General features: G+C 52.7%; 2 protein-coding genes across 2 annotated transcripts; one reads left to right on the forward strand and one right to left on the reverse strand.

Annotated features, from left to right (window-relative positions):
- Positions 1-10,607: 10,607 nt before the first annotated feature.
- PPCS (phosphopantothenoylcysteine synthetase) lies at positions 10,608-12,306 on the reverse strand. Its single transcript, XM_080631336.1, has 3 exons — positions 12,087-12,306; positions 11,628-11,731; positions 10,608-11,192 (listed from the first exon to the last, which is right to left on the reverse strand). The coding sequence occupies exons 1-3, from the start codon at positions 12,166-12,168 to the stop codon at positions 10,869-10,871; spliced, it is 510 nt and encodes a 169-aa protein (XP_080487462.1). The 5' UTR covers positions 12,169-12,306; the 3' UTR covers positions 10,608-10,868.
- A 312-nt stretch (positions 12,307-12,618) lies between these two features.
- Positions 12,619-25,901, forward strand: ZMYND12 (zinc finger MYND-type containing 12). The gene is made up of 8 exons (XM_080631387.1): positions 12,619-12,744; positions 13,867-14,008; positions 18,156-18,327; positions 19,309-19,478; positions 21,105-21,227; positions 22,694-22,814; positions 23,845-23,990; positions 25,603-25,901. Exons 2-8 carry the CDS (start codon positions 13,985-13,987, stop codon positions 25,720-25,722), a joined length of 876 nt encoding a protein of 291 aa, XP_080487513.1. The 5' UTR covers positions 12,619-12,744; positions 13,867-13,984; the 3' UTR covers positions 25,723-25,901.
- Positions 25,902-26,745: the final 844 nt, after the last annotated feature.

A 26,745-nucleotide genomic window follows, 5' to 3' on the forward strand; every position in this document is an offset into this window, starting at 1 on the left:
TCTCCAGACATGTCCAAGTAGACCCGGTATCCTAATGAGAACTAGGGAGAAGACAGGTTTTCCTCACAGGAAAGCAAAGGTTTTTCCCGTTTCAGCTCCACACTGAGCACAGCAAAATTCAACTTAAATTTGACTTTTATTCAAGCAAAAATAAAACCACATCTTTTTTGGTCCCAATCCGGCAAAAAAGCCCCAACCAACCAACAAGAAACCCCCAACCCCAATGCCCTGTTTCAAACAAGGGGTTTGATACTGGATTTAAAATCAAAGGCAAGGATCTCCTTCTACCAAAGTCACCATTGGGCTAAAATGCCCATTTACCACTACAGAAAGCCTTGATAAAACTCTGCTTGTGAATAGGTGACTTACTGCTCCCTCTCCATCCGTGCATCCCTTCTTCCCGGCTCTCAGGTGTTTGATTCTATGGGGATAACACAGAGACGGGTTTGCTGTGGCTGTTTCTGAACACTGAACTCTGCCACCTCTTTAAATGCACTTTGTTAAATACAGAATTGAAGGAAAACTAAAGAAAATAAATCAAAGCAGCAGCCAGCAATGGAAAATCTCTCATCACCAATGACCCAATAACTGACCAGGAGCAAGCTTGTGCTTTCCCTTCAGTGCAAGCAAGCAGCATTGAACCAAAATACCCTGTTTAAGTGGAGTTTGACTGAAGACCAGAGATTTCCTCTTCGGTTTGCATTAGAAAATGGGTTTCTTTGCAGAGCAGCCAGCTCTGAAGCTGCTCAGGAGGAGAAGGCATGCAGATACACACCGTTAGGGAAGCCACTAAGAGGTTATAACGCTAATCCTGCACACTAATACTGGCAGCATCATAAACCACAGAGAGACAGCAAGCATGAAACCCTTACTCACGGTTTGGGAAGCCTTGTATTCACTTGATACTTAAGAAGATTATAAAGCACACATTTCCCCACGCAGCCTATGATGCACTGAGAAGAATCACACACTGCAGCCCATCTGCGATGCGGAGAAGCAGCAGGTTGGAGGCTGGCTCCATCCCCAGGGACACGTGTGGATCAATCCATGCACAAAGCAGATGCCCACAGAGTGCTCATTGCCCTGCCTTTGATTAAAAGGCTGCAAACAATGGGTTTGAGGCTGGTGAGGGTGAGGTGAGGGCTGAGTGTGGTGTGTGAGCTGCCAGCTTCAGCATCAGGACCTGCCATTCACACAAACCCTACCTGGGGGTACCAGTCTCCTTATGTGAGCCGGTCTCTGCAGAGGCACATAAGGAATCATATTGGGGCCCAATGGTGTTCTCTCATCGCTGTTCACTCAAATTGTGCATCACAGATGTGGGGACACCTGAGTCGGAGCAATCCCAGGCACGGCTACAGGTTGGGCAGAGAAGAGATTCAGAGCAGCCCTGCAGAGAAGGACTTGGGGGTGTTGGTCCATGAGAAAATGAACATGAGCCGGCTGCAGTGTGCGCTCGCAGCCCAGAAAGCAACCGTGTCCTGGGCTGCATCAAGAGGAGCGTGACCAGCAGGTCAAAGGAGGTGATCCTGCCCCTCTGCTCTGCTCTCGTGAGACCTCACTTGGAGCATTGTGTGCAGTTCTGGTGTCCTCAACATAAAAAGGACATGGAGCTGTTGGAACAAGTCCAGAGGAGGCCACGAGGATGATCAGGGGCTGGAGCACCTCCCGTATGGAGACAGGGTGAGAAAGTTGGGGCTGTTCAGCCTGGAGAAGAGAAGCTGCGTGGAGACCTCAGAGCAGCTTCCAGTATCTGAAGGGGGCTATAGGGATGCTGCAGAGGGACTCTTCATCAGGGACTGTAGTGACAGGACAAGGGGTAATGGGTTCAAACTGAAACAGAGGAAGTTTAGATTGGATCTAAGGAAGAAATTCTTTACTGTGAGGGTGCTGAGGCACTGGAATGGGTTGCCCAGGGAGGTTGTGAATGCTCCATCCCTGGCGGTGTTCAAGGCCAGGTTGGACAGAGCCTTGGGTGCCATGGTTTAGTGTGAGGTGTCCCTGCCCATGGCAGGGGGGTTGGAACTGGATGATCTTAAGGTCCTTTCCAACCCTGACTGTTCTATGACGCTATGACAATGTAAGTAACACAGAGGAAAAGCAACCAGGAACCAGTGGCTTGCCTGGAAGTCTCCTACAGGAGACAGCAGTGAAGCACCCAGCTTTAGGAACTGCTCCAATAGGAGCTTTATCAAGGAGTTTGATTTCCCTCCTGAAAGCTGTTTATTTTCACAGTCAGTATTTAGAAGCCAACTGTAACACTTACAGGCTGCTCTACACCAGTTACTTCAACAGGAGGTTAAGCAAACATGAGCAGTGATAAGAATCTAACCAGTCACTTCAAGCCTGCTGCTCAGCTCAGCGGCGAGCACTTGCTAATGGCTCTTAACAGGGCTGCATCCCAAATGGGGCATCTGAAGAGCCCGGAGATGAGTGGTCCAGCTGGGCTAACACTGCCTAAGTGGTGGTTTAGCTATTCTGTTCATGGACCAAGCCATCATTTCCTCTCCTAGGGCATGAGTTTGTGTACAAGCCAGAGAGAAGTCATTCAAGACCCTGCTGCTGTATTCATGGCTCTGATGCCACTTGTTTCAGCTTTCCCCACTCGGAATTGGTTTGTGACTGCTGATGACTGCATTGAGATGTTGTAGGTACCAGGCTAACATCTGGATGGGGAAAAACCACATTACAAGCAGAGAGGACACAGGACAGGCTGCCTCCAACTCCCCTGCGTGAGAATCATAGCATCAACTAGGCTGGAGAAGACCTTTAAGCTCATCAAGTCCAAGGCTTACACTAACCAGGCCTCTGCGTGGCCTCATCTAGACCCTCTTCAGCTCTCACATGTGATGCTTGTTGCCCTTCCAGCTCTTCCCTATAAGACTGAAACACAAGGGCTAATGTTTCGACACAAATGGCATTGTATTGTATTGAGCCAGTCTTGTGACCAAGCTGCTCCACACTGCTCCTGACACAACCAGAGTGGCAACACAGAGAGAAAGCAGGTGAGCTCAAAGAAGCCACTGCAGATGCAGAAGTCAGACAGACAGTGGATAACCCTCTTCCCCATGGACACGTGTCAAAAAAGCTATTTCCATACACAGGGCTCTGGTTTTCCCACCTTGAGACTATGCCATTAATTACGATGCATTCTCAAACACATTATACATGAGGAATTCAACCCAAACTATTCTATGATTCTCTGATTCCAAGCAGAGTTTGAGGCAAGGACAAGTCAATTGTGCACGTTTGTGGTCCTGTGGCTGGTTGGGAGCCATCCCTGAACCAGCCTGCGCTTGATCCCATAGTGCAGGAGGAAGACTGTGCTCTCACTGACCTGTGCTGCAGAAGGGCCATTGCAGCTGACATAGCAAGAGCTGTTTCCCACCTCCTTCACTTTGGGCCTCTCATCTCCAATGATGTTTCTTTGCCATTATCACTAAAGGCAGGTGAGTGCTTACAGCCCTGACCCAAAGCTGGTGCCATGTCAACCCTGGCTCTCAGCAGAAGCAATGAGCTCATGCACAGCACCAGGTTGATGTGGTTGCACAGCCTGAAGCTCAGAGCTCACTCCTATCTCGCCAGCTAAAACCTCTTGAGGAACCCCTCACAGTGTGCTTAAGAACAGCCCCATGGCTCAAATCTCAACTGTAATAAATCAGCGCCATCAGAAAGCGTGGGGCCATGCATCCCTCAACACCTGTGTGCGGGGTTTTCAGTTCCAATGCACCTCGACAAGCAGGGGAGGTTGTATCACACCTTACATTGGAAGAGAATGGTCTAACCCAGAGTTATCCCAAATCCTCGTGGAAATCCCTCGGTTGCCTCAGCTACAACTGGGAATTCTCAGCTACAAGTGAGAACTCTTGAGGTCTGTGACCTCCTTGGCATCTTTCAGAGCCTGTGGGCTCAGCTTTGCCCAAAGAGCTGTATTGGTGCTGACTCCCTTGACTCCTGGGTTACTTCCCCATGTCCCTCCCTTTAGAGCCATTCACAAGTTCACAGATCCCTGCTCCCCTGCAGCCTGCGCACAGGAACCGGCATCGAGCACTCGCTAATGCTCAGGGGGTTGCTTAATTAATACTTTGCACCTTGGCTCTAGGGAATTCCAGTTTTGGATGAGAATTCCCAGTTGCAGCTGCGGGATTTTCACATGGCTTTGGGATAACTCTGGTTTGAACGTCCTCTTCCAACGTGAGGTCTGATACAAACACCCTGTTAGTTGAGACGCATTGAAACCGAAAATCCCCCATGCTGGTGTCAAGGGATACGTGGCCCCACGCTTTCTGGTGGTGCGTGGATGTGCTGAGCCTCCTGGCAAAGCTCAGGAAGCATCTCCCCATGTACCTATTAGAGACAAGCCCAGTCACACACATCTGTGCCCTGGCTCTTTGCATTAGTGAGGAGGCATCAAAATAACCCCTCATGCTTGAGCGGTCCAGCTAAAAGCTGCATTCATCCTGCAGCAGACGGGAACGTGTCTGGACCTTTGGTCCTGGAGTGCACCATGTACAGAGCAGGTCGTTTGAGAACAAGAAAGGCTGCACGTTCCAGTACACAGAGCAACAAGAGCAATTAACCCATTAACCTGGGGCACTGCCGTGGCTCTGATGATTCTGTAAGACAAGGGGGATGCTCCCCCAAACAATGGATGCTCAACCAACAGTTTCTAGTTCACAAGCACGGAGCAATGACATCATCCGGGCAGCATAAAGAGCCTTCTTTGGGATGAAAACCACATCTCCAGTGTGTCTTTTACCTGCTTGAAAAACACAGAAAAGACGCCCAGTATGGGAACTGCAGGGAAGTTGTTTCATTATGCACGAGGAGCATTAAGCTTGTAACGTGTTTTGGTCATTGAAGAATACATTTTCCTTTAAGAAGTCTCGTTCCTGCAGGAAAAGTGGGTAGAAATGGGGTATTTTCAGGCCTGTCAACTGCCAGGGGACTCCGGCACCATGTACCAGGAGGAACTGAAGTAAACTCCACAGTGCTCTTCACACATAGGCAGCCCCCGGTATTTCCACTCATGGCTCTGTCCTTCACCCAGCCCAGCTGCAGCAAGGCTCCCTCTGCCTGTACCCAGTAAAGACCACTCTTGCTATAGAAACTCATTCATTACAGGAGCAACGGGAAGAGCAGCCCTGAGAGGGAGCCATGAGGAGAAGCTGCCAATGCAACCACTGCGCATCCCAGACAAATCTGAGCCTAGAACTGCTGGAGCAATCCTGCAGCCATGGTGGCGAGGGCATCAGCCATGGGGTGCATGAAGAAATACAAGGAGCAAGGCAGGAGCCCTGACGAGCCTGTTCCTCACTTCCACACGCTGGATTTAACAGAGGACCCAGGGCAATCACATCCTAAGGCTCAAATCAATCACATGTTTCCATTCTGCATTTTGCAGCCCTATGGATGGAAAACACCCTGCAGCTTCCCCTGTGGTTAGAAACCACAGCTTGTTTAATAAGGGGTCAAATCCGGCTGACCCGCAGCTTTCCTGCATGAAGCAGAGCGAAACACTGTGCTTTGCAGTTCAAATCCAGCTGCTCACTTGCTCCATAGGCATTCTGAAGAGCTCACAGCTCAACTAAAATGACACACACACACACCTTGGCTCCAACCTGCCCCACAGCTTTCATGGAATCATAGAATCGAGATTGGTTTTGGTTGGAATGGATCTTAAGATCATCCAGTTTCAACCCCCTGCCACTGGCAGGGACCCCTTCCACTGGAGCAGCTTGCTCCAAGCCCCTGTGTCCAACCTGGCCTTGAACACTGCCAGGGATGGGGCAGCCACAGCTTTCTTGGGCAACCCATTCCAGTGCCTCAGCACCCTCACAGTAAAGAACTCTGATCTCCAACCTGAACTTCCCCATTTCAGTCTGAACCCATCACCCCTTGTCCTGTCACTGCAGTCCCTGATGAAGAGTCCATCCCCAGCATCCTTGTAGCCCCCTTCAGATACTGGAAGCTGCTCTGAGGTCTCCACACAGCTTCTCTTCTCCAGGCTACACCCAGCCCCAATGTTCTCAGCCTGGCTCCATACAGGAGCTGCTCCAGCCCCTGCTCATCCTCCAAATCCCATCTAAATGTTGCCAGATCCCATCCAAACTAAGCTGAAAGCTGCTCTGCTTTATGGCCAGAAACAGGACCATCATCTCCCTCTAGGACCAACTCCCGCGGCTGGCTCCTGCATTGATGGTTTCCCTTGCAAAACAACATGAACCTGTACAGTTTGTGATAATGGGACCAAGAACTTTTCCACAGGCTGAAGAGTTAAAAAGACCTGTAAGGATAAGGGGAGCCCTGCAAGTGTCTCCAGCACCTTTTTCCCTACCACCTCCAAAGCATCCTACCTGGGAGGGCAAACACCTCACCCAAGCGCTGCTGTACCAGCTCACCGCTGTGCTCCCATTAGCGAGCATCTCCTGCTGCACCCCTGCAGTCGCTGTTTTGGGATCAGTTTTACACGTGCAGAGGTGCCTTCCCCAGGAGGCTCCTCAGCAATGAGCAGCTCACCCATATCCTCACACCTGCATCCTCTCCTCACGCTGGCTCAAGCAGCACGGCTGGTACCATGAACAAGCTCAGGCCATCACTGTTGCTCCCTTTCCTTCCAGCAGTGACGTGTTCTGCTGCTGTTACATCTGGTGCACGAGTTATCGACCAGCCCTTGTTGGACAAGAGCCATCACAAAGGGATTGAACTGCCCCGAGGACAGGACAAATGTCACTCTGGGCAGAGGCACTGGTGGAGGTAAAGCTCAGATCAATGACCAATGTAAAACCAGCAGTGGCTGCTCTCTGCAGTAACCCTTTGAGCCCACTTCAGAAGCAAATGTGCAAGCAGGAACTCACTCTTTATCACCAGAAACAGCTTTTGGCAGATGGAATTGCTCGCGGAGACCCCCAGCCCAAGCAGAGCTTGTGATCTCTTTGGCTACTTTGGTTCATGAGATCCCCCACAGTGACCTCCTGCATTTACCTGCATCTTTGCTCCATCCCTTCCCGATCCCTCAGCTTCCCAAAGCAAGATCAGGACAGATCCCATCCACTTGCACCTCACCATCCGCAGGTCAGGCCCCTCTGTACCACAGAGCTTGCACCAGCCTCTGTCCTCAACTGCCCTTTTTCCATTGTTATCATTCCAAGCCTCCCAAACCCTCCCTCCCAGCACCCTCTGTTCTTTTGTGGAACAATCCCAGTACTCCAGGCTGTGCCTTTCCACAAGACCCCTCTTCAGCCCCATCTGCAGCATCATCGTGTCCCTCCTAAAGACAACCAGCAAAAACAAGCAGGGGAGTAAGACCCAAAGGCCTGGAGCCAGCCCCACACCCTGCAGGGCTCAGGAGGCATCTCTGGGTTGGTTTGCACCAACTGTGATGGAAAGCAGAGGCCCAGGGAATAGACCCTGCAGCGGAGGGGCACTGGAGACCCAGAGCAGGCAAAGGGTTGCAGCTAAAGCACACACACATCCACCGCTCCGTGCCAGAGACAAGCAGGGTTTCTTTAGGTGAAGACGCAGAGAAGAAAGGCAAGAAAACCATCTCCAAGCATCCCAAAACACATCCGGGCTGGCATCCCTCACTGCAGAGGCCAGCCTGGGGGAAGGCAGAGCTGCATATCTGCCCACGTTATCAATGACCATCGCAGGTAATGCCATCAGTAAGCATAGCAAGCCTTAAAGAGCAAAGCCTGGCAGTGATGTCCCAAAGCAGACTCCTCTGGGAAGATGCACACAAACATCGTGAGGCACCAAAAAGCACCACAGGGAGGCTGGTGGCGACTCATTGCATGGACACGGGTCTGTGTTTCCATTGCAGTGTGAATAATTGCTCGACAGCCACAGGAATCCCGAGGAAATGGGGAAAGGCCAAAGGAGCAAAGGAAGCAAACCCAAAGCTGGGATATTTTTGTCATCCGCCTGCCACCTCGTGGGGAAGATGGGAGAAGACCCAGCAATGAAGCCCTGCAGCAGCGATGCTCCCTCCCAAAGGCTCGCGACTCATTGAAACCCTCCCGCAGCAGCATCTTTAACACTAAACCATGGCTTTATGTGCCCCGAGGAACCAGATTGCCAAGCAGGTGGCTTTGAGAATCGCCTCACCAGATGTGCTCCACGAAACCCAAAAGCCAAGGCTTGGACAGTCCCAGAACTGCAATCAGTTCCCCCAAACTCCTGTATTTGTTGCCCTTAAATAAAGCACGTAACAGAGGAACCGTCCAAGCTCTGCCACCAGCCCCAATTTCACCTTAGGACACCACAAAAGGAGGAGTTGGTGGTAACTATTGGCAGTACTCAAAGCACAACAGGAGAGTAGGAAAACTGAAGGAAATCAAGGACTACACCCAGCAAAATCCATTTGTCCTTACTGGAAGCGACCGCAGGGCTAGAGAAGAAAGCCAATTACGTGAGAATAAATACAAGTGAAGGAATTTGTTTTAAACAGAATCACTGCACCCATGGCAAGCTTGGAATCAACATCGCAAACATCTTCTCCTTCGAAGTTGCTACAAAAACGTGGACGTTGCCTAAATGAAAGCCAATGGCAAATTCATTGACATCCATGGGAACACAGCTCAACCCTCTGCTACCCAAGGAGTCCGTTTCAAATAGTTTGGAGCCGGAAAGCAAATGGCACCATCAATTTTGTTCTTCAAACAGCCTCTGGAAGATGACCGGTGCAACAGCAGAGCCACACCGAGTGAGAAACTGCCCAAGTCACTGAATAAAGGCAGTAAAACCAGCCAAGAACCTCCAAGTGAATCACAAACCATCACAGAACAATGCTGTTGGAAGGGACCTTAAAGCTCCTCCAGCTCCAACCCCTGCCACAGGCAGGGACCCCTTCCACTGGAGCAGCTTGCTCCAAGCCCCTGTGTCCAACCTGGCCTTGAACACTGCCAGGGATGGGGCAGCCACAGCTTCTCTGGGCACCCTGGGCCAGCGCCTCAGCACCCTCACAGGGAAGAGCTTCTGCCTAAGAGCTCATCTCAGTCTCCCCTCTGGCAGGTTCAAGCCATTCCCCTTGGCCTGTCCCTACAGGCCCTTGTCCCAAGCCCCTCTCCAGGTTTCCTGCAGCCCCTTTAGGCACTGGAGCTGCTCTCAGGTCTCCCCTTCAGGAGCCTTCTCTTCTCCAGGCTGCCCCAGCCCAGCTCTCTCAGCCTGGCTCCAGAGCAGAGCTGCTCCAGCCCTCGCAGCATCTCCATGGTCCAACAATCATAGTAAGAGCCCAGAACACCCAGTGCTTGTTGCACATCTCCCACCCCTTGTCCCAACGCTCCTCCAAGGGCATGTTCAGTTTACAAAGGTTTTTACGTTCTCATCTTTGCTGACTGACCCCTGCTTGTAAGTGCAGGACTCCAGAGAAAGACCACGGAAAGCCCTGCACCAGGAGGACTCAATGTTCACATTGGTTATGGACTGGAAGATGAAGGAAAACAGGCAGCACACAAGGCTTGTGCCTGCATGCCAATACGTGCGCAGGATGCTCCATCATCTCACACAAACACACATGCAGGACGCTCCATCACCTTCTCCTTCCCTATCTGCACATCTCCAACAGGCACTTCCACATCCATGAACTTCAGCTCTCTCCACCTTCTGCAAGTATCCATCCCAGCCATGTGGACACTGTTAGTTCCATGTCCTAGTCGGGCCCCAGCAGTCCTGACTCACCTGGACTGTTTCTCCCACCACTGAACACATCCTCCCCGGTGTCCTTTAGCATCCAGTGCTCCCTCCTGATCCGCTGAGCCCATCCTCCCTCTTTCCTCGCTCTTCTGCGCTTATTCTGCTCTTTGTGTGAGCACACCCAATTTCCAGGTGATCAATGCCATTACCTGCACGCTCAGTAGTTTTAAATAGAGCACTGGAGAGGCTTCCAGTGTGAAAGCAGCATTCCTGCACACTTCTGCCTTTCCTAACAGGCTTCCAGTGAATTTATCTCAAGGAAAGCCTGTAAATAGGCTCACAATGGACAACCACAGAGCTGCAGTTTCAAGTTTTTTGACCCCCAAAATTGCACACCGCTTCTTGCAAGCATGGGGAATATATGCTTCATGTCGGTAATCATAGGGAAGCAGGATTTAGAGACAACCAGGAGTGTTATGGTTCCAACCCATCCAAACAGCCAGGAACCAGCTCTCCTCCCAAGCTGATCCCCACCTGCTTTCACCTCCCCACCAATTCCTTTCCTCCAACCTCTTGTCCCATGCCACACTCAGAGACCACTGCCCATGCTCCGTGCCACAGCTCCTTGCCTTTATCCCCACCAGGAAGCTACAAACACCCACACTGGAAGGAAAACCTTTGTGGAACAGCTGCTTCAGGGACACTGCTACAGTACCCAGGCTTTGAACCACGTCTCTGCACAGCTCTTGGAAGCGCAGGTCCACTGGATTGCCCCTGGAGCAACAGATGCTCTCCCAAGTTGGCACCACCTCATTGTCCATCTTTCAACACCCTTGTTTCACCATCCCCTGTCAATACCAGGTCATTGCCAGCTCTGTCACTCCACTCTAGCCACAAAACCAGCACGTTTCCTGCCAAGCCCCGCTCCTTCCATCCAACAATCCAAAAAGAAACTTTGAGGAGGCAGATTCAAGACAATCTTTTATATACAGACACAGATAACATTTCTCCACCTCCCAGTCCACAGAACAGGAAGAAAGCAACATATCCTTCCCTTCTTGAACCACAAGAAGGAATACCTTCCTCTGACACGGCTTCCCTTCAAACCAAGCATCAATAACTGTTACCACGGCGCAGAGAAGTGATGCTGTTCTGGACGGCAGCTTTTCACATCGGGTTCCGCTGAGCATTCACCTGGGAGAGAAAACATCTCTCGTTTCATTCAGAGCCGGTCCTCAGACCTTCTTCTCTATAAAGAGAGTGTGCTGGCCCTGCAGATAGTTCACTATCTTCTCCTCTATTTCCATGCCTTGAGCTATTTCCTCCTCGGAAAGAGATAGCGGAGTCTGTGAGTCTTTGGTGACGATAATCACGGCGGTTCTCCGGGACTCCAGGAGATTGGCTACCACCACCTGGTGATGGTATTTCTCCAGAGCCTGCTGTGATTTATTGATTAAGATCAAGGGATCCGTCTCCAGCTTAAAGGAGATAACAAACGCCTCTGGGGCCCATTCTTTGACAAGAGGAGACAGCATTTTTGGCACCATCTTCAGTGTAATCTATATGGCAGAAAGAGAACAGAGGAAAGGTTCAGTGAAAACATTAGGATGTGTTTTAGTAAGAGATGGGGGGAATTGGGAAATTCGGGCTTCAGTTCATGTTATATTTCCACTGGGAAGCTTTCCAAGACAGTATTTGGCCAGATCTCCTCAAACAAGGTTAAAATGTCACCAGTGCACACCATGAAGTCAACCATCAGCCTGGTATTAATAAGCAGGGTGTTCTGAAGTGATCTTCTGCCTAAGAGCTCATCTCAGTCTCCCCTCTGGCAGGTTAAAGCCATTGCCCTTGGCCTGTCCCTACAGGCCCTTGTCCCAAGCCCCTCTCCAGGTTCCCTGGAGCTGCTCTAAGGTCTCCCCTTCAGGAGCCTTCTCTTCTCCAGGCTGTCACTGGTGTCCTGGACAGCGCGCACTGGGGGCGGGGGGAGGCCTCACCTGAAGGGGTCCGTCCGAGGACTGGATCTTGTGCTCGGGCAGCTCCGAGGTGGGGATGTAGAAATCCGACACAGCAGCTGCCAGGTAGAACATGACACTGGAGCCTGCGGGAAACAGAGCTGCGCTCAGCCACTGCTGCTGCCCTGGTCCCTGGGATGGACCAGAGCCGGCCGGGCTTCCATCCCCTCCACAACCCCCCCATCACCTACAGCAGGGCAGCGCTGACCCGCACAATGGGATCCCCTCAGACCCACTGTCACCCACCGGGGCTGCCTCGTCCCCTCACACCAAGCCCCAGCAGCCCCTCAAGACTTTCCGACCAAGGTGCAGGAGCACCCATGGGCACCCCCGGGGCTTCCCCATCCCCTCCCGCACCGGGACCTGAGCTTCCCCCGGCTCCGCCTTGTCCCCATCCATCGAGGACCCCTCCCGCCCGCGCTCCCGCTCCCATCCCCGTACCGAACGGCGCCAGCGCCCGAGCCGCAGCCCGCAGCAGCTCCAGGTACTCCTCGAGCTCGGTGAACTCGATGGCCAGCAGCATCCCCTGCTCTCTGGCGCGGTGATAACCCCGCAGCGCGGGCAGCAGCGCGGCCGAGTCGGCGGCCACGGCCGAGGTGTCCCCGGGGGTGAGGCGGAAGGCATCGAGCAGCGCGGCCCCGTGCTGCGGGAGGCTGCGGGCCCAGGGGAAGGCGGAGCGGGCGCGGTGCAGGAAGCAAACCGCGTACCCGGCCGCCACGAGCCGCTCCGCGGAGCCGGCCCCGCGCCGCCCGCTGCTGAAGTTCTCCAGGAACCGCACCGCGCGCGCCTCCAGCCCCACGCGCGTCCCGCCCGACGTCACCAGCGCCACGCGCCTCCCGCGCGCCGCGTGCCCGGCGGCCCAAGCCCGCACCCGCTCCTCGGCCGCGCTCCCGCACCACGACGACGACGACGCCGCCGCCTCCGCCTCCGCCGCCGCCATCGCCCCGCACCGCCCGCCCGACTTCCGCCGGAAGTAGCCGCTCCCGGAAGTGTTGCCGCGGTAACGCGGCGGCGGCGCGGTGGAGGGGTCCCGCCGGTGCGAGCTGTGCGGGGCCGCGGCGCGGGTTCGCTGCGGCCGCTGCCGCCTCACGCACTATTGGTGAGGGAGGAGCGGGGGGGACCGCGGGGAGGCCCGGGAGGAGGCACAGGAGGAGGCACAGGAGGCGGGAACCGGCCCAGGACATCGGGGTGGCCCCAGCGTGAGGGCAGGGACAATGTCTGGGGTGCGGCCTGGGTGATAGGGAAAGGGCAAGAGGCAGGGAGCGGCCCCATGGCAAGGCAAGGGCACTGGGGCAGGCCCAGAGCAAGGGCTGGGAGACAGGGACAACACCTGGGATATGATCAGGGAACACGGGGACACGGGAAGAGGCGGGGAATAGCACTGGGATGAGGCTTAGGTCACAGGGACAAGTACCAGGATAAAGCTTAAGACACAGGGATGAAGCCCGGGTGGCGGGGATGAGGGACAAGACCCAGGATGGAGCCAGGGAGAAGGCCCAGGAGGAAGCTGGCCTGAAAGTCAGAGATGTGTTCAAACCAAACTGTGTCGGGGGTTGTGAGTGGTTTAAATAAGGTTTTAACATCCACAGTCACAGTGACCTGCCAGGAGAGCACCGTGCTCCTGCGTCATGGAACCCCAGCCTGCTTTGGGTTAAAGGGACCTTAAAGCTCATCCAGCTCCAACCCCTGCCACGGGCAGGGACCCCTTCCACTGGAGCAGGTTGCTCCAAGCCCCTGTGTCCAACCTGGCCTTGAGCACTGCCAGGGATGGGGCAGCCACAGCTTCTCTGGGCACCCTGGGCCAGCGCCTCAGCACCCTCACAGGGAAGAGCTTCTGCCTAAGAGCTCATCTCAGTCTCCCCTCGGGCAGGTTCAAGCCATTCCCCTTGGCCTGTCCCTACAGGCCCTTGTCCCAAGCCCCTCTCCAGGTTTCCTGCAGCCCCTTTAGGCACTGGAGCTGCTCTCAGGTCTCCCCTTCAGGAGCCTTCTCTTGTTCAGGGTGACCCAGCCCAGCTCTCTCAGCCTGGCTCAAGAGCAGAGCTGCTCCAGCCCTTTCCTGTGTTTGGGAATATCAAGTGTATATAAAGTGCTGTGTGAGCAAACAGCTGGTGACTTTTGTGAGTACTTCTTGGGGTTAAAGTCCAGAAGACACAAAGGCAATAGCCTTTCCTGACGGCTTTTCCAAGCACGCACTAATACCACTCTTCCCTTATTTTGTTAGTGATAAGGATCATCAAAAAGCTGACTGGGTCAGTATCCACAAGCAAATATGCCAGCTCCTGGTCCCAATCCGCACGTCCGTCCCATGTCCCCCTACAGAAAGAGAGAGAAAGCATGGCATGGAGCAGCTGCTGAGGAGGCAGGTACGTACAAGAAGAACCAAATCCACTTCAAAGTGCTGCCACTGGAATCACTTTAGATCTCTTCTTCCTGTCCTTTGATGTACGCAGGGCTGGGAGAGCGCCTGACTGCTTCATCAGTGCTCACTGCAGAGCTTTAGGGTTGGGGTTTCAAAGTAAACCTCTGCCAGAAGGGGAGTGGAACATCCTCTGCATGATTCGAGGAGCCTCTTGCCCCTTTCGCAGTCCTTCCTCGAAGTTCTGAGCTTCCCGCAGCAGCAGCAGCATTCCTGGATCTCTTGCCTTGCCAGGAATTAGTCCATCTCCTCCGTTAGTCCAGGATGCAGCTGAGTTTTGCATCTTCCAGGCTGGGCTCACCCCTCACTGATGGGAGGGATTCCCCTTCCAGGGGGGGCAAAGAAATGAATCCCCTCGCTTTGTTTAGCTGCCCAACTTAAACACCCTTTCCCACTAAGTCTTTTATCTGTGCTTTTTGGCCTCGTGGATGGTGCAGATGTGCAGCTCCCTTCCAGCCCCAGTGGTTTTCAAGTCTCTTTTTGGTTTTTTGTTTATGGGATGGCAGGATCTGCTTTTCCACAGTGTTGATAAAATAAAATCACCCGCCCAAATGCATCTGCTGCTGAAAATCCTGCCCGGAAAAATAAATCATCCTTCTAACATTGCATAATTCCTCATGGCAGGAGAGCAGGACAGCAGAACGGCTGCAAGGGAGCTGGTACCCATCCCAGGGTGCCACTGGGAGGAACATCATTGCAGTTTGGTTTTGAGAATCCTTTCTGTTTGGAGACCCCAGGCAGGGTCATGGACCAAGGTCCAAAGAAGCTGTGTTAGAAACACCAAGATGCTGCAAAAGCTCCTTTGTTCCGGGTTGTGTTCAAGTTTTAAGCTGATCTTTTATAAGGTCTGCAAAGAAGGCAAAAAATTTAAATGGGTCTCACTGGGGCAGGGGTTTTGTGTCCTCAACAGCTTGAAGCTTTTCCAAGAAACTCCACCTGATATTGAGCACTGGGCTTGTTGCATCACTGAATGCAGAGCAAGTAAAATCATGCTACATACATTACAAAAGACCACGTGAGGCCAGATCAAGGAAGTGCTCCTTGAGTAGCTGGAAGCTAATCCTTGGTTTTCCTGAGGTGCCAGGGGAAGAGGCAGTGGAGAAGGGAGAGCAGCTCCTTGGCTGGCACACCCTGAGCAGAGAGCGACTGCCACAGCTTGAGCCGAGCCCTGGCCTGTCTTTGTGGGGAAGTCACCCAAGTGGAGGGTTTTACAGGCTCTTTAACAGCTCCATTACATTTGTTCTCTGACCTTTGTCTCCAGACCATTGAAATATAATAGGTGCTGGGAACAGCGTGTGCTGGGACACTCTGCCTTCCTTCCTTCCTAAGGAGTGAAGAAGCGGAAATATCTTGCTCCTTACCTGCTCACCTTCACAGCAAGGCTGCAGTGGCTGCACCACTTCTAGCCCACAGCTGGGGTCTGTCTTCACACACAGCAAGGCACGGGGCAGGCAGCATTGTGCCTGGACTGCCTGAGGAGTGGTGTGGAGAGGGTGAGATGATTTAATGCCCTGTCTTGCTGTGGCTTCATCACATTCCTATTCACAGAGCTGACAAAAATCCTTCAGAAAAGGCCTTTGGAGCTCAGGGGAAAGCTGTGTATTCTGGTGATCAGAGAGAAAACCTGCTCAAAGCCTGCCCAAAGGAACACTTCTGCTGTAGCTCCTGAACTCCTGCGTGCTGTTTGTTTAGCAAACAGGCAGCTCAAGCCTCAGTCAGGACACAGGAAAGCTTGTGCACATCAACATGCCCTGTGGCTTAAGGGAAGGTGCACGAAGCCGAGAGCCAGGTTCTGAGTTTCATACCTCATCTGTACTCCAGAGCTTTGTTGATAGAAATCTGCTTTTGTCAGTGTAGCCTGGGGGGTGCCTGCAGACAGCACCTCCACACTGACACAGCTCCAAGTTTCTGTTTGTAGAATAGCCTCACCTGCGGGAGAGCTGCGTGCTCAGCCAGCTCTGCAGCCTCCAGCACCACTGCTCACCATGGCTGCAGGGCTCTCGCCTCACACTGGAAGCCTTCCTCTCGAAATCATCACTTCTCCAAGCGTGGCATCACTTTTGGTGCCTGTGAGTGAGTAAATGAACGTGGCATTGAACCACAAGCGTGTTCCCAGCCCCCTGCTCCCACCTGCAGCAGAGCTGGGGTCCTCAAACCCCAACCAGGGGAAAACTGCGTGGGGGCATCTTCAGAGAAACCTCTGTAATTGCAGCACACATGAAAAGAGCTCAAAGCCTACAGGTCCGGGGCGTGGGGCTACAGGCAAGATGAAAACGGTTCAGGGCCAGAGCTAACGATCCCCAGAAGGCTTGTAACTGCATAGCCTTAAATATTCAGTGCCGCAGGGCTCCTGTTGTCTCCTGCCCTTTCTTCTCCTCCTGGGAGCTGTGCAAGGCGCTAACCCTCACCTTGTCCTCACTGCAGATGTTTTAAGATAGCTTTGCATCACGAGAAGCAGCGATGATCCCATTGACAAGGAGTTAAAAGGAATGATGCTGATCTCCAGCACCTCCCTAGATGACAATCTGCTGGTACCCACGCACCAGAGCCAGTGCTGATGGCATCAGACAAAGAGTGGCATGGACAGAAAATGCAGCCCGATAAATAACAGCTTCTACTGCTCTGTGCCCCCAGCATGTACTGACTTTCTCCTGGGTGCCACATGCTCCCCAGCACGGTTTGGGTTTGGTGTGTGGCTGGTTCACTGTCTATATGCTGGTAGCTCAGGGGGTAAGAAGGGGGTGCTGTGCATCCTAGCTTTTCATGCTGTATCTGGGTGCTGTCACCCTGGGGTGCATTCTTCAAAGTTCTCCTTATCCAGAAAGGATGCTTCTTTATCTCAGCCAGGATCTCCAGGAAACACTCCCAGGCTGTTCTTGGGGCCCACTGTCCCTGAGCTGTTCTTTCACCCATGGCTTGATCCTCTCTGCCCTTCTTTAAGCACTTAAAGCTCAGCAAAATGCCAAAGCCTGGCCTCCAAAAGCTTTGGGATTTCTTATTTCTGCCCTCTGCTCGGCCCCAGTTGGAAAACAGAAAGCAATGAAGAGGTAAGATGGTATTTTCCTTGCTGCACAGGCCTGCCCGTGCCTCTGAGCAAGAGCAGAGCGCGTGCCTCCCTGACTTACCATGGCAGCAGCGCGAGGCACAGCACCAACAGGATTCTTTCCAGGCAGCTTTCCCACTGCACCACTTGTGTGAAGAGCCAACACAGAAGTGCTAGGAGTTGGCAATGGGTATGCTGAAAGCAAAGAGAAATAACAACCATAAAACAATCATCCAGGCTCTCTCCCTGGCATCCCTCTGCACGTTGTAGGGGCACAGCACCCACAGTTGCTGTAGAGCTCCTGGCAATGAACAGGCATTCAGATTGAGAGGAGCTTGTGGAGCTGGCGACCAGATCAGATGCTGCAAAGGGTGAAAAGACCAAATGTGGGCTGCAAGAGGCAAGGAGCAGCTGCATGTACAGGAAACGGTCTGGATTCTGGCAGCAAACAGAGAAGCAGAAGCTTTGAGCACCAAACCCAGCTGGGGCAATGGGTGTCCCAAAGCGCAGTGCAGTGCGTTGGGGTGTTTGGATTTTGTCCGGCTTTCCAGACTCCGTGCCCAAAATACCAGGCCCAGAACTGGCCAGGAGAGGGTGGGAGGAAGCTGCAGCACCATGTGAGGAGCCTTCTACTTGCCTGCAGACCGTATCTCCTGCTGCTGGAGCTGTGCCCGTGCTGGCACCAGCTTGGCAACCCGTATGCTCTGAATCACCGTTGTTACTGTCAGCAAACCCCCGCTGCAGCCCCTTTGTCTAATTCTTTTCTATGTCTTGTGATGATCATTTTCTGTGCTTCACAGCCTTTATTGCTGCAGCCTTATTAACCCTTTTTGGTAGGTGTAAAGGATTCTTTGTCTCCTGAGACACCAGCTGAGCTAAGAGGATGTCCAAGGCTGTTCCTGCTAGAAGCGGGGGTGAACGCCAGGCTCTGATTCGACAGCTTTGATTTCCATCCGTTGGTTACAGACACAAACACTCTTACAATCACTTTTACAGTTTGCAAACTTGGCTCCTTTGTTCACTGTGTCCCAATACTTGTGTTTCCCTGCAGAAATACATCATCGACGTGGCGTACAGCACAGCCCAGCAGTGTGTTTGGGGTGGGAAGCACGAGGAAGCGCGGCCGGCAGCTCTGCATGCGCTGCGCTTCAGCATCGAGGTGTACGGCTCCGATTCCCTGCAACTGGTGCCTGCTTATCTCCTCTTGGCTGAGGCCTCCACTGGTTAAGTATTGTCTAAATAGCAACACTGGCAAGGGCAAGACCTCCCTTGGGTCAGGTTTCTGGTTTCCTTTTAGCATTTATCAGGGAAGGAGCAGCTCTGCCTTTCAACATTGTGCCATGTTCTCTCCCCTGCCCTGCCTCAAGGGCATTTCAGAGAGATTGGAGGAGTCACACACACCCCTTTCCAGTGTGGGTCTGGGGAAAAAGGAATCCCTCATCGGCCATGAGAGAGCAATGAAAGCAGATGAAAGGTTTGCTCCCTCTGCCCATTCCCACAAGAGAAGCAGTGTGAATATCTGCCCTTTCCCTCTGTGGCTTCCTATGGCTCTCAAAAGCCTTAAATTCCCCACGGTGCTTGGTTGTGCTCTTATCTCAGGGAACCAGCACACATTTTGTGAGGCCATTGCATGAGAGGAGCACCTCAGCTCATTCACAAAAGCACACCCTGCCCGCAGCAGAGCTTTTTTGCCACGGCCTCTATGCTCCAGACAAAAGGTCCCATTAGGACTCTGCATGTGGGGAACTGCTCCCCTCAGCTGCACGTAAGGACTGAGAAATCACCATAAATCATCCCCACTGCAGGGGCACACACAATGAATGCTCTGCCAGCAGAATGGAGCTGTCTCGAGGATTGTCGTAAATGGTGTGGCGAGGGAAGGGGGAATAAGTGCCATGAGTAATTCCAGTGTGATATTGCATGAGTCAGCAGTGGCTGCCCAGCACAAACCTGTCTGGAACACGTGTTTGGAGACACTGAATGCCATACACGGCTCCTGGCTCCTCTGGGAGCTCAGGACACTCGGCCTGGCCGTAAATCAGGTTTTGGACACCTGCTTGACTAAGGAGCATTCAGGAGAGATGTGTGGAAACCGCAGCTTGGTCTCAACATTGAGCTACTGCACAGGGACAGATGGCAGCGTTCTCTTAATTTCTGAATTCAAACATGCTCTTTATCTTGCTTATCTCTATGGGTTGTTTCAGGTGCTGGACATCTCCCAGAGGCATCAAAGTATCTCTCCCAAGCCGAGTGGATCGTCCTCAGAACTCCAGACTGCAGTGCTGCTGTTCAGTACAAACTGCATCGGAGTCTGGGGCTGTTCTGTGCTGCTAAAGGGAACTTTGAGAAGGCTTTGTACCACCTGGCAAACGATGTAAGCAAACTGAAAGGCAGAAAGGCTTCGGTTCTTCTTCCTTCCCTAACACTTCAGATCAATATGGAAACCTCAGCAGGCAGATTTGATCGCAGGATCACAGAGCAGGTTGGGTTAAAGAGACCTTCAAGCTGATCCAGTTTCCAGCACTGCAGCCAGAGCCAGGGCAGTGGAAGGCAGTGGGAAGGCAGTGGAAGGCAGTGGTGCATTCCAGCTATTCTGAGCTGGCGTGTGACTCTCAGCAGATCTCAGACACGCAGCCAAAGTTCAGGCAGGTCCCAGGCTGCTCTGACGTACAGCAGCCACTTGCTAATAGCAAAAAGCTATTACCTGACCCCCCTTTGGGCACCAGATTTAGGATACTTAAAAAAACCAATGGCACAGAGGAGAATCTCCCCAAAGGTCCACCGACGAAGCAAGGACAGGGCTGTATATATTATACTAGAGAAGATCTAATCCTCCCCAGCTGAATGCCATCATTGCACCCACACAAAGCTACTATCACATTCAACAGTAGTGAGTATACATCACTCCGCACTGGATAAATTTAGTCCACATGGGACAAAAATAGGATGTCACGGAGTTCATCTGCCTTTGGAGGATCAAATGACAGGCAAAGCATCCCCAGGAACAGGGGGGTGGCACTTCAAATCTGACAGCCTGTTCCTGTGGCTGAAGGGATTGAATATGCTATTGAGCCAGACATTTAAAGAGTTAAATAAGGAACTGGTTAAATAGCAGCTGACAGGGAACTGCTGTCTAACAGCAGAGAACTGAGGGAAATGACTGCTAAAATATAGAGTAACTTATCTGTTGGATAAGGGGCACCTTGGGGTTGGAATGCCTGTTCCTCTCAGCACCGTAACAAAGCTGATTGAAAGATAAATCTGTAAGCAGATGCAGTAAAGACAAGGTCTAAGTGTCACTTCAGGGGGATACAGATACCTGGTAAAACATAACTTTGGCTAAATGCAGCCACACGAATGCCTTAGGGCTCAGCAGTTCAGGTACAATGTGCAATGTACCCGTTGGTACCTAAAATCAGGATTGCAAATCCCCATTGTTCAGCCTGCAAAAGAGAAGGCTCCTGAAGGGGAGCCCTTAGAGCAGCTCCAGTGCCTAAAGGGGCTGCAGGAAACCTGGAGAGGGGCTTGGGACAAGGGCCTGTAGGGACAGGCCAAGGGGAATGGCTTGAACCTGCCAAAGGGGAGACTGAGATGAGCTCTTAGGCAGAAGCTTTTCCCTGTGAGGGTGCTGAGGCGCTGGCACGGGGCGCACAGAGGAGCTGGAACTGGAAGAGCTTTAAGCTCCCCTCAACCCAAGCCAGTCTGGGATTCTATGGTCCTATGAAACCTGCTCTGTGCTTCCTTGGGGTCACACTGCAGTGAGGTTCCTCTGCCCCAGCTTGCAGGGGATCTGGGAGCATCGTATTCCTTTGCATCAAACCCAAACTGCAGCTTGTTAGTACCACGTTGTACAGGCACGATCAGGTGTAACTCACACTATAGTTACACAGGGAAAAAAAGGGATTGCTTGCAATATTGTTAATCCATACTGAAAAGTGTCCCAGGTTTGAGACGAACATTAAACCTCTGAGTTTTGCTTCATTTTAAATATTGATTGCAGGTTTACCTTGCTAGTTCTGCGTTTGGACTAAAGTCTATCGAGGCCTCTGGAGGCTATTTCCACATGGCTGATATTTTCTTCCGCCAGAACAAAATGGACATAGCAAACTCACTCTACACTGAGGTTGGTAACACCAAAGATCATCCTGTAACTTTTTCTCTTTTGTCCCTGTGCTTTTCCTAACATTCTTCCTATTTCTGATTGCCTTTAATGTGATGGCGACCGTATCAAGTGCCAGTGCGGCCTTTTAGGATCAATCTCAGAGACCCTTTTCATACTTCAGTATTGCCCTGAGTTAAGCCCAGCAGGCACTGATCCTGTACTGGGTTACAGAGTGTTGTTCAGATTGCCTTTGATTTGGACAATTAAACCTTGTTCCAAACCAGTTTTGCTACCACCTACCCTGTGCCAGAGGTTAAAGAGACACCCACGAGGAGAGAGGGTCGCTGAGGAGTTGCCATAGCCAGGGAAAAGCAGCAGATAAAAACGAGCCACTTAAAATTGATGCTAAGGGTAAAAGTCACATGGATAAAAGATTGTTGGACCAGGGGGATCAAGCAAAGGAAGGAATAATTCTCTAATCACTCTAATAATTGGGGGGAAAAAAGAGCTTTCCTTTGCCTATCCTGGTTTTCTGTAGAAACAGGACTTTGGCAGCATCAGCCTTATTCCCCCCACAACCAACCCAGTTTGGTTAACTGCTTAGTCACATTACTTGAAGTTTGATGAAACTTCACACTCAGGTGGAGATTTGAGCTCCCAGCCCAGGCTGCCACTGGGATCCTGGAATCATAGAACAATCAGGGTTGGAAAGGACCTTAAGATCATCCAGTTCCAACCCCCCTGCCATGGGCAGGGACACCTCACACTAAACCATGGCACCCAAGGCTCTGTCCAACCTGGCCTTGAACACCGCCAGGGATGGAGCATTCACAACCTCCCTGGGCAACCCATTCCAGTGCCTCAGCACCCTCTCAGTAAAGGATTTCTTCCTTAGATCCAATCTAAACTTCCCCTGTTTCAGTTTGAACCCGTTACCCATTGTCCTGTCACTACAGTCCTTGGTGAAGAGTCCCTCCCCAGCATCCTTGTAGCCCCCCTTCAGATACTGGAAGGCTGCTATGAGGTCTCCACACAGCCTTCTCTTCTCCAGGCTGAACAGCCCCAACTTTCTCAGCCTGGCTCCACACAGGAGCGGCTCCAGCCCCTGATCATCCTCGTGGCCTCCTCTGGACCTGTTCCAACAGTTCCATGTCCTTTTTATGTTGAGGACACCAGAACTGCACACAATGCTCCAAGTGAGGTCTCATGAGAGCAGAGCAGAGGGGCAGGATCACCTCCATGACCTGCTGGTCACGCTCCTCTTGATGCAGCCCAGGATACGGTTGCTTTCTGGGCTGCGAGCGCACACAAAAGATGGGATAGGAGCAGTCAGATCCCAGTGTGAGCCGTGCTGCTTGGCAGCAGCAGCAGCAGCACCCCGGGTATTGCAGCCAGGCCGAGCACTGCAGCACACGGTGTTTATAGAACAAGAAGTTGCTCGATGCTGGGTGTTCATAAAGTGCAATAATTCACTTGTTTCCGGGTAGGTGACCGGCGCCTGGCATTCCTTTCTCCTGAAGTCACTCCGAGCCCAGCAGCAGGTTCTCAAGTCGCCACCGGAAACGTCCCTGTTCACCGAGGACAGGGAAGTCAATGAGGAGCCCATGAGTAAGCACCTCCATGGCACAGAGCTCTTTGGAGATGGGGTTTGAAAGAATCCATGCATCCTCCAGGTCATGGTTTGTGTGGCGCTTACACGGACCCAGCTGCAAGGCAGTCACGGGTCTCTCTGATGTTGATGCTCAGGGGATTGGGCTGGATGGAGCAAAGGAGGCCACTTGAGGAATGAGGGTGTTCAGGTGGAAACACAGCTTTGCCCTTTGTGGTTTCACTGCGCCCTTGGCAGTGACTTCAGCAATACAGGATTTTGCCTTTCAGGCGTTTGGTTCCACTTCAACATTCTCATTTCTCTGCAGCTCCTTTGTCTCTATTTCATTCTGTGCAAGTGACATTTCAGCTCGCTTAGGCAGGTTTGCAACTCTATCTTCCGAAGCAACAGAACACTGTGGAATGGCGTGTACTGATAATTTGATGTGTTAATCTAGAGAATACCCTTGGGAGAGAAGCGGGGGAATCTCTCACTAAGACAGAAAGGTGCCTGAGACAAGTGAAGGTCCTGCACTGGGGTTGGGGCAATTCCAAGCACAAACCAGGCTGGGATTCTATGATAAAAAGCATTAGGAAATGTGCTCCCATGGATGGTACAACCCTGTGCTCCCCTGAAGTAGACTCTGGTCCTCGTCCTCTTTCTACCATCTCTGCCAATAAGGATATGGTCAGAGAAGAGAGGTTTCTGTAAACCCCGTTAGAGGCACTGTCTCCATCAGCAGTCACTGCAGTCAGAGCCACCCCAGGACAGGGCTCCCCAATAGCATCTTGGTTCTGACAGGAGTAGGAAAGTTGCTCTTTTCATGCAGCTGTTTTGACTCCACATCCTTACTAAAGGCTAATCAACACAATTACTGACTGGATGAAAAGATACCTGCTAATGGGTGTGCAATTTGCATGGAGCTGGGGATGCCACGTTGATGCTTGCAGTAGAAATGCTTTGATGTCTAGAAGAGATAATTTGGCCAGTTTTGAATATATTGTCTTGCACACACATACATCCAACAGGACTCTTTCATTCCCAATGCAGCTGAAGCCCAGCAAGTGGAAGGAATCCGAGTGCTGAATGCCATATTAGACATCAGAGAGCAGGCACCAACACAACAACCTGGGGAAACTGCCCGAGTCCTGCACGCTCTTGCCATGCTTCACTACCTGCTCATGGATATACCAAAGGTAGGTTTTGCCCAGTGGAATGGTGCAGGGGAACTGCTTAACTCTGTTCCCATGCTCACCTCACCTCATGGAGCCAGTTGCTCTGTTCCCCTGGCACCATTCCCAAGTCCATGACAGGCTCACAGTGCTGGGTGACCAAGGACGGAGCTGTCTCAGTGACCCTGCATGAAGCTGCTCATGGTCTGCCCTCTGTCAAGGCTAATAAATCCCTCTGGATCTCTGTCAGGCCACAATGGATTCATAGCAGCATAGAATGATTTGAGTTGGAAGGGACCTTAAAGCTCCTCCAGCTCCAACCCCTGCCACGGGCAGGGACCCCTTCCACTACAGCAGCTTGCTCCAAGCCCCTGTGTCCAACCTGCCCTTGAACACTGCCAGGGATGGGGCAGCCACAGCTTCTCTGGGCACCCTGGGCCAGCGCCTCAGCACCCTCACAGGGAAGAGCTTCTGCCTAAGAGCTCATCTCAGTCTCCCCTCTGGCAGGTTCAAGCCATTCCCCTTGGCCTGTCCCTACAGGCCCTTGTCCCAAGCCCCTCTCCAGGTTTCCTGCAGCCCCTTTAGGCACTGGAGCTGCTCTCAGGTCTCCCCTTCAGGAGCCTTCTCTTGTCCAGGCTGCCCCAGCCCAGCTCTCTCAGCCTGGCTCCAGAGCAGAGCTGCTCCAGCCCTCGCAGCATCTCCGTGGCCTCCTCTATCCCTGCTCCAGCAGCTCCACGTCCCTCTTGTGCTGCTGCCCCAGAGCTGGATCAGGGCTGCAGGGGGGGTCTCCCCAGAGCACAGCAGAGGGGCAGGATCCTGCAGTTCTCCACATTTCCTGGGTTCCTCCTTTCCCAGAGCACTGCTGGTCACAAGCTGCATTTATCCATCAGGGCACAGGTTCTGCAGGGAGCGAGGCACGGGCCTCACATGTGTCCTTCTTGAGCCAGACCCTGCAGTGGCCGTGTCCCTCGCTTGGACCCTGTGATTCAGTTTTGCTTTTGCATCCCTGGATTTTTACGGCAGAGGCGATGCCTTCGCTTCGGAATGCCCCGTTCTCAGACACTGGTTTTGAGGAAGTGCTGGGCAGAATCCAGCTGGAAATGAGGCCTCTTTGCTCGGGCCGTTGCTTCAAATCCCGGGCTGCTGCTGCCTGTATCCTGGAGGGTCAGATCCAGGTTACTGATGGTCTCCTCGTTGTATTGGAGGAAGCCGCAGTGCTGTGAGTCAGTGGTTGGAAGCCATAAAGAAGCAAATTCCAATTAGGAGACAAGGGAAAGCTTTATAATTGTGAGAATGCCAAATCCCTGGAAGAGCTACCAAGGGAAATGAGGGATTTAGTGCAGACTGAGTCAATACAGCTGTGTTCTTCCAGGGACAGCTTTGGGAACGCTCAGTGAGCTGCTGCGTTCGATGGGAGGTGATGATCCCTAGCATGGGGGGGTGTTAGTAATCTCTTCTGTCTGCACCACTGGATCCCAGCCGTGAGCACTGCTGGCAGCTTTACTCTGTCCTGCAAAGCAGCTTGTTCAGGTCACCCTCAGAAGCTTGAGCTGCTCCGGAGCCGCTCTCCCAGTGCTGCAGGTTTGAGAGAAGCCAATTTCCTGACAATTCCTTTGTCTTTCCCATTTCATCCCAGGCTCGGGAGCTGGGGCTGAAAGCCTTTGAGCTGGCGAAACAACTGCCCCAGCAGGAGTCTCTAGAACCCCTTGGGCACTTGCTGAAGCTGATGAACGTGGAGCCTTCCTCCACAAAGTGAAGAACTTCCTACCAGAGCAGCTCCTTGGCCTGTGTTTGGGAATCAGTCCTGTTGGGATGAGCCCACTCTCATGGACCACCCAACCTCCATAGCCTGTTACAGGGGAACTGCGTGAGGGTAGGAACAAAAGCACAACCAGCACCTGATGCATAATTCATTACCTGATGATTTATGAATAAACCAACAGCCTCTTGCACCCGCCCGGTGTCCAGCTGAGGGGTCTGTGGCTGCTTTCCTCGGGTTCCTTTTGGGTCTGGTGTGGGAGATCAATGGAGGGACATGGGGGAGGTCATTGCTGCAGATCCTCCTGCTCCTTAGGACCCGGTCTGACTCCATCTCCTCAGCTCCAAACTTGCTGCTCTCCTTTTGCAGAGCTTTAGAGGAGTCTGGAAGCCAAGGGCCTCGTTTGTGCCATGTATGGAAGGACCAGGAGCACAGTGCGAGGGACTGGAAGCTGTCAGTGGGGACAAACAGACCAGGCAGCTCCAATCGGAGCTTCCCACCCAAAGGAGATGTGGATAAATGTGCAGGCATCCCATGAATTAGGATGCCAGCCTCCAGAGGAGCTGTCCCCTTGTGTCACTGTGTGCTGCTGCCCACAGCCCTCACCGAGCACACCCCACTCTGCAGCTCCCATGGGATTCTACCCTGGGAAGCAGGGAGAGCCAGGCAGGGGGATACGTGACCCTTGGCAACAGGGACCCTGGTGAGTGGGACAGGCTCCTGGGGCTGGGAGAGGCTGAGGGAAACTCTTGCTGCTGCCAAGGGCTGAACAGGGCTCGGCTTTAAGCCTGTGATTAAGTCTCATTTACTTCAGGAGGATTTATGAGGGCATTTAATTGCCTCGCGGGAGCGGGATGGAGGCCAGTGCCTGGCTTTGTGAGTGCTTCGTCAAGCTGGGACCTGAGCAATTAGAAGGGATTGGTGCTGCTGGTGAAGGGGAAACCTCCACTGCAGCCTGGGCTGGGGTACACGTTGTGCTGGATGGGGCTCACAGCAGACAGGCCAGGGGGACCCTCTGAA

This window comes from Psittacula echo (genome assembly GCF_963264785.1).
Source record: "Psittacula echo genome assembly, chromosome: 17".
Lineage (NCBI taxonomy): Eukaryota > Metazoa > Chordata > Aves > Psittaciformes > Psittacidae > Psittacula > Psittacula echo.

Excerpts from the sequence above, each read along its gene's own strand:
- PPCS (XM_080631336.1), bottom strand. The coding sequence starts at position 12,168 with ATGCTGCTGGCCATCGAGTTCACCGAGCTCGAGGAGTACCTGGAGCTG. Across the intron at positions 11,732-12,086 it reads TCGGGCGCTGGCGCCGTTCG|GCTCCAGTGTCATGTTCTAC; the intron begins GTACGGGGATGG and ends TGTTTCCCGCAG. Across the intron at positions 11,193-11,627 it reads CCTCGGACGGACCCCTTCAG|ATTACACTGAAGATGGTGCC; the intron begins GTGAGGCCTCCC and ends TCTGCCATATAG.
- ZMYND12 (XM_080631387.1), top strand. The coding sequence starts at position 13,985 with ATGGAGCAGCTGCTGAGGAGGCAG. Across the intron at positions 14,009-18,155 it reads AGCAGCTGCTGAGGAGGCAG|AAATACATCATCGACGTGGC; the intron begins GTACGTACAAGA and ends GTTTCCCTGCAG. Across the intron at positions 21,228-22,693 it reads CAAACTCACTCTACACTGAG|GTGACCGGCGCCTGGCATTC; the intron begins GTTGGTAACACC and ends GTTTCCGGGTAG.